The sequence below is a fragment of the Podarcis vaucheri genome (assembly GCF_965113315.1).
Source record: "Podarcis vaucheri genome assembly, chromosome: 12".
Lineage (NCBI taxonomy): Eukaryota > Metazoa > Chordata > Lepidosauria > Squamata > Lacertidae > Podarcis > Podarcis vaucheri.
In genome coordinates, this window is record NC_138750.1 from 59871396 (window position 1) to 59886233 (window position 14838).

The 14838-nt window shown below is 47.9% G+C and overlaps 1 protein-coding gene and 1 long non-coding RNA gene across 2 annotated transcripts in view; both read left to right on the top strand.

Moving 5' to 3' along the window:
• LOC309515087 overlaps positions 1-14838 on the top strand; it is a 211293-nt gene that overhangs the window by 54738 nt on the left and 141717 nt on the right. The window lies entirely within an intron of this gene.
• PTH1R (parathyroid hormone 1 receptor) overlaps positions 2087-14838 on the top strand; it is a 148661-nt gene continuing 135909 nt past the window's right edge. Inside the window, exon 1 of the mRNA XM_082192458.1 lies at positions 2087-3836. Coding sequence (XP_082048584.1) covers positions 3762-3836 — 75 coding nt within the window. The 5' untranslated portion in view covers positions 2087-3761. The remainder of the gene's footprint in view (positions 3837-14838) is intronic.

The following is a 14838-nucleotide window of genomic DNA, read 5'->3' on the forward strand; positions in this document are numbered from 1 at the left end:
GTCATGGTGGCTACATGACCCGGAAGCTGTACACCGGCTCCCTCGGCCAATAAAGCGAGATGAGCGCCACAACTCCACAGTCGGCCACAACTGGACCTAATGGTCAGGGGTCCCTTTACCTTTACCACATGTGGTGGACGTGCAAGATAACTAAAGCATTCTGGGAAATGATATGCAATGAGTTGGAAAAAAAATGTTTAAAATAACATTTGTGAAAAAACCAAAGGCTTTTTGGTTACAGAGATTCCAAGGGAACAGAAATGACTTTTCATGTATGTGATGACAGCAGCGAGGACACTACTGGCCCAGAAATGGAAAGAAGACAAAATTTCAGCCAGAGAGGAATGGATTATGAAGATGATGGATTATGCCGAAATGGCAAAACTGACCAGAAAGCACGAAGAGAAGAATTTTAAGAAGGAATGGGGGAAATTAATAATGTACAGTGGTACCTCGGGTTAAGTACTTAATTCGTTCCGGAGGTCCGTACTTAACCTGAAACTGTTCTTAACCTGAAGACCACTTTAGCTAATGGGGCCTCTTGCTGCTGCCGCGCCGCCAGAGCATGATTTCTGTTCTCATCCTGAAGCAAAGTTCTTAACCCGAGGTACTATTTCTGGGTTAACGGAGTCTGTAACCTGAAGCGTATGTAACCCGAGGTACCACTGTCCCTTGTTTAGCTTATACTTAAATCCGGCCCTGGTCCAGTCCAACCGCCTGCAATGCAGGAATTTAATATATTTCTCCCCACCCCAATCCAAGGATTTCAGTTTGCTGAGATTCTGGAGCGACGGGCAAAAGCTGCAACTTCCAGCAGCAGCAACCGCTTCCCCTCCCACCTAGAGGAGGAGGAGGAGGAGGAGGAAGGGAGGGGGTGGGTGAGGGGTGTGGCCATTCCAGCCTTGCGGTTGCCTGCCTGAGGGTCACGTGGTGGGCGCAAGCCGCCAATGGGGGCCATCTCCACCGGCTGGGGGCTTTTATAGCTGGCTCCTGGTTACGCACACACACCTCTTCCTTGAGAGCCTCAGAGAAGGAGGTTGTGTTAGCAGCCGTCCTCTCTCCCTCTTTTACAGGAAGTCTTCCCTCTGAGAGCCTGGGATGGAGAGAGACCCTTTTCATAAAGTCTGCTGAAGGCGCCCCATTCAAGCCGATCTGGAGCTATTTAAACTCTCAATAATAATTTTGCTTTTTCAAGATGGACTTAGGGTGGCGTCCAACTCTGCTTTAAAAAAAAAAAAAAACCTTAGAGTAGACCCATTGAAAATGAAGGGGCCTATTCAGTGAGCCGTTGATGTCAACGTTCAGTGGCCGTTGATGTCAATGGGTCTACTCTGAGGAAGATACCAGCCGTGGAGATTCCTGCAGAGCTCATCTGGTGCTCAATCGTGTCTCGCCCATTCTCAAAAATGCTAAGTCCCCCCACCCCCCACCCAAAAAAGAGAGTTTTCAAAGCATCATTGCCAAAATCCCATGCATTCACTTTCTGGGAGTAAGTCCCACTGCAAACGCTGGGGCTTCCTTCCGAGTAAATGCGCTTAAAGTTGCCAGCTCGAATGCACTGCAGTTAAGCTGGAAACCAGCCCCTGCTGAACTTAGTGGCGCTTACGTCTGAGCAAACACACTATGAGACCCGGGCTATAACGCTCCGGTTCCACTGATGCAATTACTTGCGAGGAAGCCCGTCCCCCCGCAGTCCCGAGTAAGCATGCATAGGTAGGAATACAGATGTCCAACTGCACACACCCTGTGCACGCTTACCTCGTAGTAAACCCCGTCGGATCCGGCGAGACTTACTCCCGAGTGAAAGCGCACAGCCTCGGGCCGTTTTAAGCGCACTGCGTCCCACAAAAAGTCCATGCACCGTGCGCGGCGGCGAATAACTTCCCTCGGGTTCAGTTTCTGAAGCCACACTAGCAATTTTTCTTGTAATGTTGGGCTGCCGGAAAAAGACTGCAACGCACTCCTTGGCAGGACTGCAATCTCTACGCACGCTTACATGAGCGCGGGGCTTACTCCCGCGTAAACCTGCACGGGATCGGGACCGTCCCCTCCCCTGCCGTCCCTTCCCCTCCCCAACTCCGGGGCTTCCCTCGGCCTGCGTTGGAGAAATCGATTTGGGTCTGGCGGATTTTACGCATCCCGCTGGGTAGAATTTGACAAGCGCTGTTGCTCCAGGGAGCGGACGAAGCTGGTCAGTTCCAACAGAGGGGAGCAGAAGGGGCGTGGAGAGAGACAGAGAGAGGGAGAGACTTGAATTGAATGCCTGGGATCTTTCTCCGCAGGAAAAAAAAGGAGCGCACGGCGGCCTCTGAAGAGTTTCTCGCGACCTCCGGAGCTTTTCCTTGGGCAAAGATGCGCCCTGGCTGGCGCGGACGCCGTGCGCTTTTGCTCGCCGCCGCCTAATGGAAACGGGCTCTCTTCTTTCCGCAGAAAAAGGAGAAATGCGCACCTCCCCTTCTCTGTGGATGTGGAAGTAAACAGACTGTCAGCGTGTTCATTTCGAAAAAGAAGGCTGCAAGTCGATCCAGCAGCCAACAGCAGCAGCAGCAGCGGCAGGCGAGGCGAGGAGCGAGCAGGAACGCGAGAGCCACCACTTTTTCTCTCTCCACGTTAACAGGCTTTTTCCGCCTCGTCGCCGATTGCGCTGCTGAGCGACGCCGGAGGAACCGGTTCGGAGTTCTTGCAGGTTTGTGGATCGCGGGGCAGAGAGAAGATCTGAAGGGATTTCTGCCCCCCTTCTTTTCTACTGCCCCCCCCGCCAGAAAAAGGAAAGGGGAAAAAAGCTGCAAGACCGCCAGGCGCCTTTTAAAAGGAAACCCTTCAGCCTGCTCCACGTTTCCACGCTTCATTCAATCGGCGGCGGGGGTCCCCCCCCCTTTTTTAATTTTGGAAGCTCTGCAAAGTAAAGAGAGGAGATGGAGAAGGAGAAGGCACGAAGGTATTTATGATTAAGAGACTCGGGAGCCAGGCGAGGCGCATCGGAGCTGTTCCTCCACAAAGCGACCCGGGCTTGTTTGCTTTTGGAAACAGCACGTAATTCTGAACTGGGAGCGGGAAAAGCAAAAGATTTCAGGCTCCCTTACGGAAACCGAGCTTACTTTTTGTGCTTGCTTTCTGCAAAAACTCCAGAAGAGATCACCCCCCCCCCTATTTAACAGACTTTAGAGACCTGCTCGACAAAATCACTGCTGCTAAAAATAAACCTAGTGGTTTCAAGCTCTTTCCCTCCTCCTTCCCCCCACCCCACTTTACAACTCCCCCAACCCCTCCCCTCCACCCCCTCCCCCCCGCCCCTTCTGAGAGAGTGTGTTTGTGTTTGACAAAGAAATGGTTTGAACTTCCCACTGCCTCTTGAGAGAGAGAAAAAGAAAAGGGAAACGGAATAGCAGTTTTGACATATGGATGTGATTTGTCAGCCAGGGGACAGATGTGTTCAGGCAGAAGGCCCTGCCACCAGGGACTGAGGCTGTGTCGTCTTGGGGAGCTCAGCACCCCCATTCCATGCACTGCTCCTCGCTTTGCCTCTTCCGACCCCTTTGAAACTCTTCAGTCATGAGAAAGCGAGGCAAAGAGCTGTTCTTCCTCGCCTCCTGCCTTTGGGGCTAACTCTGCCACCTCGCCCCACCTTTCCCCCCTGAACCCCGAAACCCCCATCAACAAACTGGGGTCTGCCAGTAATTCAAGGAACACGGCGACAGGATTACAGGACAGTCCAGCCTGCCTGAGACTTCTTGGATGTTGCAAAGAGTCTCCGTTTGGCTATGGGATCCTATCTGATGTACCACAGCTTGGGTCTGGTCATATGCTGCACGGTGCTTAGTTCCGTCTTCGGGCTGGTAAGTCACACAGGTTTAAGGTTTCTTTCTATGTTTTCTTCCTCTTTTGGCAGGCTCCCTTTTTGAGCAATTGTTTCCAACGACAGGAGCAATTTCCTTTCTGACTAACGACGTGAGCTGTGTAAAAAAAACAACAACTTTGTGCTGCCTTTAAACAACGGGAAAAAACCCAAACTCTGCTAAATGCATATTTTTGTTGGTTGCTATTTACAAGCGTGTCTCAATTGCTTGGCGTCGGTGGTTTCCACTGTGAAATAACAGAACCCTTCTTTCCTCCCAAACAGCTTCCATATACAGATGCCCAGCACCTTCCTTTTAAAAATAATAATAATAAAACAACCTTTGTAAGCTGCTATCAAACAGGAGACCTTTGGTTCCTTATACCTGCATTTTTGCAACTCTTTCCTTCTGTCCGGCGTCACTTGAAAGTCTGTGCATAGCTGAAGCTGTTCCGACAGGAGACACCAGCTGTAAATGTTTCGTGTTTCCTATCCTAGAAGCAATTGACAGCAGCAACTTTCAAAGAGACGGAAAACGAGGCTTCTTTCGCTTTTCAGTTTTAAAAGTTGCAATGGTAGTGGTAGCTGAATCTGGGGGTAGAAACTTGACTTTCTGGGCTCCATCCTTGCCTTCTGCTGAGAACCACCAGCTGCCCCTTTAAAGTTCACTAAACTTTGGGAAAGATGGAGAAATGCTTGCGGGATTTGCCTGGCCTTGCCATTCATGGTACATTTCAAAAGACTTTAAGGGTCTGTTTGCTGTCCAGAACAAAAGTCCATCACGAATATGTGTTAAATGTGTATTTTGCTGTTCCCGTGTCTGACAGCCAAAGGGTTTTGATCTTCTCGATAATTTTACATTTTTTTAAAAGCACATTATGGCCGGTCTTCACAACCACCCTGCAAGGCTGGTTCGTTTTGCAGATGGGAGAGACCTGGTACTTAGCCTGCAGCCTGAAAGTCATTTCCTGGGGAGTAAATCTCCCAGAACACCATGGGACTTAGCCCCGAGTAACCACATATAGGGTAGGAATTGTACAGAAAATAAGTCCCGCTGGATCCAACGGAACATGCGAAATAGGATCATGTTGCAAGAGCAAATCAACCTTGAACGGTTGCAGGCAGGCCGTAGTTCTGCGGTAGAGAACACGCGCTGCAAACGGGTTCGATCCGTGCTGTCTCTTGTTCAAAAAAGACCTCAGGCAGTGGATATGTCGCTCATCTGCCTTCCCAGGTTGGTGGGATTTCTGCCACGCATCTGCACCGGATCTGAAAGCTGGAGAAGGAAGCAAGAGTGTTGTAAGAATTCTTATACAGCTGAAAAATTCACCAAGTGCTTAACAGCACACGATAGGAATCTAGCCCGTATCGCAAAGCCACCAGTAGGTTATCCCCTGGTATCAACCTGCTAAGCAGTGAGAATGTCATTACCACTCATCAAATATAGATACTGCAATGTACCCCTGTAGCACTATACTGTTAAAGGTGGAAGTGGGGGGAAACACACCTGGGTACTGTTTTGCAAAGAAGCATCTTCTCCCTGGTGTTAAACTCAAGCTCTGCTCCAGAATCCTTCTTACCCGTACGGTCGCAGGGATAGAAATCACTGCTTCTGGGTTTGCTTCATTCGATCTCGTCTCCCTAAGCAGGACATCCTAGACCTATGTCTGAAAAGAGGCAATGGGATTTTTTATATATATAAAGGGCATATTTGAAGATCTTAGGGGAGAAGAATTGTTGTCCATAGTCTTAGCATGCTCATCCTGATGTTACCTCTGAGAGGCAGTTATTGTAGGGGACTGTATTTTAAATACCAGTTTGCTCCAGAATTTACAGGCAAATTAAATGTGTTTATGTTTGCAGGCAGCTGGAGCTCTGTATGTTTGGGGCAATGATGTCTCTGCATATATTCCGGGGCAGTACTGCTTGGTTGCACCCCTACATTTAGAACTTCCTCGCCCAGCAAAAGTTAACACATTTGGGCACCTCCGGAAGGTTAGCCCCAAACAATCCATTTTGAAGAAGGCTTTTGTTTTGAGAAAACCTTTATACCGCTAGGAAAATGCTCTGCAAATTTCTGGTTTTAATGATGGCTTATTTTATATCGCGGGAGATGTTTTGCAAGCACCTTTGGGTGAATGGCCAGGAAGCAAACTAGAAACCCAATGAATAATAATTTAAAAAAGACAATCACTTTCGGCTCTCTGAAAAAAAATGATGGCCTTACCTCTCACCTGAAACTTTCCCGAGAGAAAGCTGTGCCCAGCTTTTTCTGAGAAAAGAGATCCCATAGCCTCTGGGGCTTTATCTTTCTGGTGTTTGAAACCCTCGCTTCACAGTATGCCCTCCTTCTTTGCAAAGAATAGGAAATGCATTTTTTGTAGGCGCTGACAACCTTTGTCAGCATTCACTAAATCTCAGACTTTGACTAGCATGTGTGTCTTAATAGATACATGCACACATGCAGCTAGAACATATTGTTGCCTGCCGCCCCAATCTCTGAGCAGTTCGGGATGTGAGGAGTTCCAGGTGAACTTACTCAGGACCCATGTTACCTTTTGGAAATGGGGCACAGGAGAGTCTGTGGTGTCTTTTTGATACGTGGTTTATTTACACACATATGCACCCTGAGCCTACGATGGAAGGCTGCACAGCGGAGTCTTGGTTCTCCCATAGACACAGCCCTGGATTCAGACAGGCACCAGCCCTTGTGCTTTCTGACTTTTTCCTGCAGCTTGTTACTTTACCTCTGCGTTAAAGGTAAAGGGTAAAGGAACCCCTGACCATTAGGTCCAGTCGTGACCGACTCTGGGGTTGCGGCGCTCATCTCGCTTTACTGGCCGAGGGAGCCGGCGTACAGCTTCCGGGTCATGTGGCCAGCATGACTAAGCTGCTTCTGGCAAACCAGAGCAGTGCACGGAAACGCCGTTTCCCTTCCTGCCGGAGTGGTACCTATTGATCTACGTGCACTTTGACGTGCTTTCAAACTGCTAGGTTGGCAGGAGCAGGGACCGAGCAATGGGAGCTCACCCCGTCACGGGGATTAGAACTGCTGACCTTCTGATCGGCAAGTCCTAGGCTCTGTGGTTTAACCCACAGCGTCACCCACATCCCTTACCTCTGTGTTACATCACTCCTAAACTCTCTAAGCTTCTAGCTGACATTGCTACTGTAAGCTGTTGGCCCCACGCATTTGCCATAATTCCTTTGATCCTCTGTTGTGCTAATGGCACATTACCGAAGGCTATCGTCTTACACTGGCTTAATTAGCTTTAAACACAAGCTGATTCCAGAGGATTTAGAAGTGTCCAGTACACAGCTTAATACAGTTTTAACACCCGAAGCCTAAATAAAATTCTAACACCTTCTAGACCCAGGAATTTAGGGTGCTCAGCACCCACCAACTCATCACGCTATTGATGGTGCGGACCTTTAATCTCCAGCCTCTTTCATTGGAAACCTTTCTAGGTCCTATGCACATTTAACACGGTGCTAGATCTCATTGTTCACAACAGGGTTTATTTTTAAGCAGACACGTACAGGACGGCATTGGTAACTTAGCAAAATTCTTCCTGGTGTGTGACTTATAAACTAGTGCAGAAGGTGTAAAAGAGCGTATGATGTTTTAAATGATAAAAAAAATTACACCGAGTGCCATCAAAATTTATCCAGCCATCATCAGAAAGGAGACCTGGATTAATTACCCATAAATATATATATTTAATTGTGGAAATGTGGGGGGAAAACCTGCTGCGTACTTCGCTGTTTGAAGGGAAATCTTATTTTATCCTCCCACAAAAAAACCTGCAGGACTTTCCATATCTTGAGGCTAGGTATTCAAGGCATATACGGTATCCCTGAGAGCATGTGTGATTCATATTAGAATCCTTTTAAAACTTTCTTTCAATTCAGGCCAGTGTCCTTTCGCCAGAATAGGACCTTGCGAAACTTACTTTTTGGAGAGGTGCGCAGAGGTGCGAGAGATTTGGCTAATCTTGTGGAACAGTGGGAACTAAGTTGGGGAAATGGTAGCAGTTTGCGGAGAGAAAGGGGAGACCGATTTGGGATAAGCGGTGTGAGCCACAGAGGAATGAGCGCAGGACTGGGAGCGAAGAAAACAAAGGAAACAGAGAGAGCAAGGAAACTACAAGTTGCACACAAAAACATTTCACCCTTGTAGACCTGGGAAAGGTGCAGAAAAAGGACAAACATCTTCTCCCTCTGAGCAGCGGCTGAAACACTTGAGGCTTTTGCAGCAAAGAAAAGAGGGGATTGTGATAGAATTGTATGCAACTGTTCCTGGCGGTGTGAGAGCTGTTTGTACACAATTTCGCCCGATGCAGAGAAAAGTGGAGTTTTTCTCCAACTCTCGGGGAGGAAGGCAGTCAGCGAAGCTGTGATGGTTGTGAGATTCTGGACAGACAAAAGGAAGCACGTTCCCGCCACATTGCAGAGTAGAATTATGACATTTGTCCACAGCCAGATGTAGTTATGGAAACCAAGTGAGATGGCTTTAAGAAGGACATGGAGAAGACTCTCTGTGGCTTCTTGCCACAGTGCCTATGTTGTTACCCCACTGCGGACATCAGTTTCTGGGGCTCGCAAGTGGGGAGAGTTGCTGTCCTGCTGAGGTTCTGTTTGTGGGTTTTTCCTAGACATCTAGCTGACCACTGGGGACAAAAAGTCGGGTTGGAGGGCTGTAGGACAGGACGATGTATCCGTATGTCGTCCAAAACCGGTTTGAAGTCCATATCGTGATACCCGTTCCATCATTTTTGACCCGGCAATATATATTAAAAAAATGGTGCATGTGTGTGTTGTGCAAAAATCAGTGTGGGGGGAACGGTGAGGCCAGCCAGTGCCTCTACATAGCTCCATCCTTATTTCAGACATCGTGATTTATCGGTATATTGTGATGTTTAGCTGGTGATACAGTGGTACCTCGGGTAAAGTACTTAATTTGTTCTGGAGGTCCATTCTTAACCTGAAACTGTTCTTAACCTGAGGTACCACTTTAGCTAATGGGGCCTCCTGCTGCTGCTGTGCTGCCGGAGCATGATTTCTGTTCTCATCCTGAAACAAAGTTCTTAACCCAAGGTACTATTTCTGGGTTAGCAGAGTCTGTAACCTGAAGCGTATGTAACCTGAGGTACCACTGTATATCACAACATTGAAAACCAAATAACGCCCAGTCCTAATAGGTCATTTGCTTGATCTAGCAGCCGGGCTCATGATTATTATTACAGTGGTACCTCAGGTTAAGTACTTAATTCGTTCCGGAGTTCTGTTCTTAACCTGAAACTGTTCTTAACCTGAAGCACCACTTTAGTTAATGGGGCCTCCTGCTGCCGCCGCGCCGCCAGTGCACAATTTCTGTTCGTAACCTGAAGCACTATTTCTGCGTTAGCGCAGTGTGTAACCTCCCAGTACGTTTCCGAGCACAGTTCAAAGTCTTGGTGCTGACCTTTAAAGCCCTAAACGGCCTCGGTCCTGTATACCTTAAGGAGCGTCTCCACCCCCATCGTTCTGCCCGGACTCTGAGGTCCAGCGCCGAGGGCCTTCTGGCGGTTCCCTCCCTGTGAGAAGCAAAGCTACAGGGAACCAGGCAGAGGGCCTTCTCGGTAGTGGCACCCGCCCTGTGGAACACCCTCCCGTCAGATGTCAAAGTGATAAATAACTACCTGACATTTAGAAGACATCTTAAGGCAGCCCTGTTCAGGGAAGTTTTTAATCTGTGATATTTTACTGTATTTTTGGTTTCTATGGAAGCCGCCCAGAGTGGCTGGGGAAACCCAGCCAGATGGGCGGGGTACAAATAATAAATTATTACTATTATTATTATTATTATTATTATTATTATTACCTGAAGCGTGTGTAACCTGAAGCATATGTAACCCGAGGTACCACTGTATTTTCCAGGCAGTTGTGCTATGTAGTCCAGAGGGGTCCTTCACAATTGATTAGAGAGACAGGGGTACAATCCTTATATTCCTAAAACTTTCTGGAGGCACAAGGAGCAGCCTGGTTTGCAGCGAAACTGGTTACAAAAGCAAGAGAAGGGTGATGATCTACGATCTACAACTATTGTAGTGGTGAAGAGACATTGTGCTGCCCCATTGAATTTATGGGCATTTCTTCTCTCCTCCCACACTTACAATCACACATTTTTGATGTTCTGCAACTGCATGCTTGGCGCGTTTCAATTATGGTTTACTGCTGTTCCTTTCTTGTGGAAAGTGGCGGTCATTACAAGGGGGGTTATTTCCCTCCCAAATACCCTAGAAATTGTCTGGGTTGGTCTTCTTTAATTTTTCAAGGACCTGCTGAGAGATTCCAGTCACGTTGGGCCAGGGGCAGAGTATTGGAGGGGTTTATAACATTTGTCGGTGTTTATCAACACCGACAACTGGGGAACACTGGCCTGCGAGCGCTCCAACTGGAGAACAGCCTTTACCAAAGGTGTTGTGGGCTTTGAAGACACTTGAACTCAGGACACAAGGGAGAAACGTGCTAAGAGGAAGGCACGCTTGGCAAATCCACACCGTGATCAACTGCCACCTGGAAACCAATGTCCCCACTGTGGAAGGACATCTGGATCCAGAATTGGCCTCCACAGTCACTTACGGACTCACTGTTAAAACCGTGTTTATGGAAGACAATCTTACTCAGCTATGAGTGATCGCCAGAGGAGAAGATTGGCGGGGTGTAGCCCAGGATGCACAATTTTGGGGGACTGAACACATGGACTGAGTAAATATATACAGTGGTGCCTCGGGTTACAGATGCTTCAGGTTACAGACGCCTCAGGTTACAGACTCCGCTAACCCAGAAATAGTACCTCGGGTTGAGAACTTTGCTTCAGGAAGAGAACAGAAATCGTGCAGCGGCAGCAGGAGGCCCCATTAGCTAAAGTGGTACCTCAGGTTAAGAACAGTTTCAGGTTAAGAATGGACCTCCAAACGAATTAAGGTCTTAACCCGAGGTACCACTGTATAGGGACATGGGTGGTGCTGTGGGTTAAACCACAGAGCCTAGGACTTGCCGATCAGAAGGTCGGCGGTTCGAATCCCCGCCACGGGGTGAGCTCCCGTTGCTCGGTCCCTGCTCCTGCCAACCTAGCAGTTCGAAAGCATGTCAAAGTGCAAGTAGATAAATAGGTACTGCTCCGACGGGAAGGTAAACGGCATTTCCGTGCGCTGCTCTGGTTTGCCAGAAGCGGCTTAGTCATGCTGGCCACATGACCCGGAAGCTGTATGCCGGCTCCCTCGGCCAGTAAAGCGAGATGAGCGCTGCAACCCCAGAGTGGGCCACGACTGGACCTAATGGTAGGGGTCCCCTTACCTTTAGCACTGTATAGGATCAAGCTGGTCAGCTGTGATCTCCCTGGAAGAAGTCACGGGAACATAGGAATTTGCCCTGTTAGTCTCTCTAGCCCAATAGTGTCTGCACTGACTGGCAGAGGCTCGCCAGGTTTTCAAGGTAAGAGGTTTTCCCAGCCCTACCTGAAGATGCTAGGAATTTAACCTGGTATCTTCTGCATGCAACACTTAAACAGCAACAACCTCTGCCTGCAGACAGAGTCGATCCTAGCATCTCACACTTCATGGTTCTGATACCGGAGGCTGTAGTTTGTCTGCGGCATTCTGCCAGCCAGGCTTTCTGCTCTGGCTGTGATATTTTACGAGCATTGTCTCTGGAAACTCTCCACCTGTTTTCCTCAATGTCAGGGAGGGGAAACTTCCAGAGCGGTTTATAAAACTCGGAGGTGGCGCTGCCAGCTCGTGCGTTGATGGGAAGCTTTCGATGCAATCCTAAACCTGTCGACTCAGAAGGGGATCCCGATGAGATGAATGGGGCTGAGTTTCTAGCAAGCAGGCTCTGGGAATTTTTCAGACTTTGTAGCTAAGAGGATGGCCAGAAGCATCTGATTAAATTTTGAGGGGTGTTGCCCCCAGCCAAGAATATGTAGCAAGAGGGAGGGCAGGGTTACAGCACGGGGAGGTGCAAAAATATCTGTTTCAGTATTTCTGTTTCCCATTTTTCCATTCTGGAGTTCAGCACTCCATCTTAGTTTGTGATGATGGTGATGATTACTATGCAACCCATTTGATTGGGTTGCCCCATCCACTCTGGGTGACTCCCGACAAAATATTAAAAACACAAAAAATAAAGGCCTCGTGAAAATTCACCTGCATTTTAGCGCATGTTTATGTTAAAGATAAAGGGTCCCATGACCATTAGGTCCAGTCGTGGATGACTCTGGAGTTGCGGCGCTCATCTTGCTTTTTTATGATTATTTTTTTTTGGCCAACAATACACCTTTTAATGCATGCTTTACTCTAGTCTTTACATTTCTGTACGTGTTAATTGGCTGGAGAACTGCATTGCAAAATTCAGGGAGATGCGAAATTGGAAGGTTCAGGTAGCGTTTCAAAAGTGCAGATTAGGGAGGTTCACCTTGAAAATGAAAACCGTATTGAATTTATTCCTCCACCCCTAGTTGCAGCCTTCATTTCCTATCCAGAATCCCTGCGTGTTCACTATGGACAACCCAGCCTTGCAAACCATGCAAATCTGCTGGTGAATCAGGATGCATTCAAGAGCTTGACTGTTGTCTCTTGTGCACATCAGATGCATTGAAACTGGCATCTCGGCTCAATTCTCCTCAATAAGATGCAGCCCACAAGCCAGGTATCGCTTGCAGAACTATTTAAACTGCCCCCGCTTTAAATAAAATAAACTGAAAACAGAATGCCAAATCCAGACTGTCATTATTTTGCAAGCAGCATGTGAGCAAGTGCCATAACTTTGTTGTTGTTTAGTTGTTTAGTCGTGTCCGACTCTTCGTGACCCCCTGGACCAGGCACTCCTGTCTTCCACTGCCTCCTGCAGTTTGGTCAGACTCAAGTTTGTAGCTTCAAGAACATTGTCCCACCATCTCGTCCTCTGTCGTCCCCTTCTCCTTGTGCCCTCCATCTTTCCCAACATCAGGGTCTTTTCCAGGGAGTCTTTTCTTCTCATGAGGTGGCCAAAGTCTTGGAGCCTCAGCTTCAGGATCTGTCCTTCCAGTGAGCACTCAGGGCTGATTTCCTTAAGAATGGATAGGTTTGATCTTCTTGCAGTCCATGGGACTCTCAAGAGTCTCCTCCAGCACCAGAATTCAAAAGCATCAATTCTCCGGTGATCAGCCTTCTTTACGGTCCAGCTCTCACTTCCATACATCACTACTGGGAAAACCATAGCTTTTACTATACGGACCTTTGTTGGCAAGGTGATGTCTCTACTTTTTAAGATGCTGTCTAGGTTTGTCATTGCTTCAAAAGCATCAATTCTCCGGTGATCAGCCTTCTTGATGGTCCAGCTCTCACTTCCATACATCACTACTGGGAAAACCATAGCTTTTACTATACGGACCTTTGTTGGCAAGGTGATGTCTCTGCTTTTTAAGATGCTGTAAGGTTGCACAATTAAAGTGCTCTGTTCTGCTAGTGCAACAAATCAGCTTTAAAAGAGGGGGAATATTTGCAGCTTAGAAAGCGATGGGGAAAATCTTTTTTTCTTTTTTTAAAGGAAAATATATTGAAAAGTCTGAGGTGAACAAATGATGGCCGGAAAGATGAATGACCCCAGTGCAAGGAAAACCAGGGCGAAGGCCTCTTGTTTAATCTTCCTGCAAACAAATCAGAATGAATGTTCAATGAAGAAAGGAAATAATCTAACCTCTGCATAAGCCTTGTGCAAGTAAATCAGGAAGAACGTTCAATAAACAGGTCATCTGGAGGAGCGTTTAGTTTGTTTAGAAATCAAGTCATATTTTCCACTTCTTTTTGCCTAATATAAATAGTTTATTGGCGGGTAGGTGTGGGGAAGAGACCTAAAAGGAAATGCAGTTTTCCCTGACACCATCCTGGATTTCATATACAGCGGCTGCTGGGGTTTTTGCTAGTGTTGCCACGATCAGTTTTTTAGCGCTAATCTCTGCCCCAAACGCGAGATAGCAAATAACGGATTCCATGTTTTTTTTTAAAAAAAAAAACTTACAAAGGATGCCCTGGTTTCATTCTGCCTGTCTTTTGGCTGAAGATGCTCTAATAATAGCAATAATAATAATAATAATAATAATAATAATAATAATAATAATAATAATGGTAATAATAATAGGCAAATGAATGGGGATCAACTCAGAGGGAAAGGTTCAAGAATTCAGCAGTTCAGCCAATGGAACCTCTGTCTTCTGTGACATCAGGGTAGCTCAGCCAATCACTGCCAGAGGCTTTGCCGGCACCACCATCGTACTGTCTCGTAGTGCATGGACTGGGAAACAGAGCACCTTCAGTGGTTTTTGGACTCCATCTGCAAGCAGCCCCAGTCAGCATGGCCAATGGCCAGGAATGATGGGAACTATAGTCTTAGTCTAGCACAGGGTTACCAGGCGTCCCCGTTTCCCAGGGACAGTCCCCGGATTTGCGAATAAGTCCCCGGACAAATTCCATCCCCGGAATGTCCCCGGATTTCCTCTAATGTCCCCGGGAAACACAGCGGCGGCAGTCTCAGCAGCCCAGAGCAGTTGGCTCTGGCTGGCTTCAGGAGCTGCTCGGAAGTCCCCATAGGATGGTGGTGCAGGGGCTCTAAGATGCAGGAATGGGATTGGGGCTGCTCCGATGGGAAGGGAGGCATTGCGCTGCCCGAGCCTCGCCGCCGCTTCCCCACCACCAAAGAACTAACAACTCAGGGGCTGCCCAGGCTCATGGAGAAAGGAGATAGAAGCCTTGGAGGAAGGGGAAACATGGCGGTTGAGGTCAAGGTGGTGGCCGCCTCTCTGCCATTGCCATTGCTGCAGCATCAACGTCCCAAACGTGTAGTATTTATTTATTTGTTTAGTGTCCCTGGATTCATGGGGGGTGGGGGTGGAAATCAGGTGACCTTAGCCTGCACCCCTGTACTGATTTCCTTGAAAGCAAGCTCTCTTCAGTTCACTGGGACGTACAGTGGTACCTCGGGTT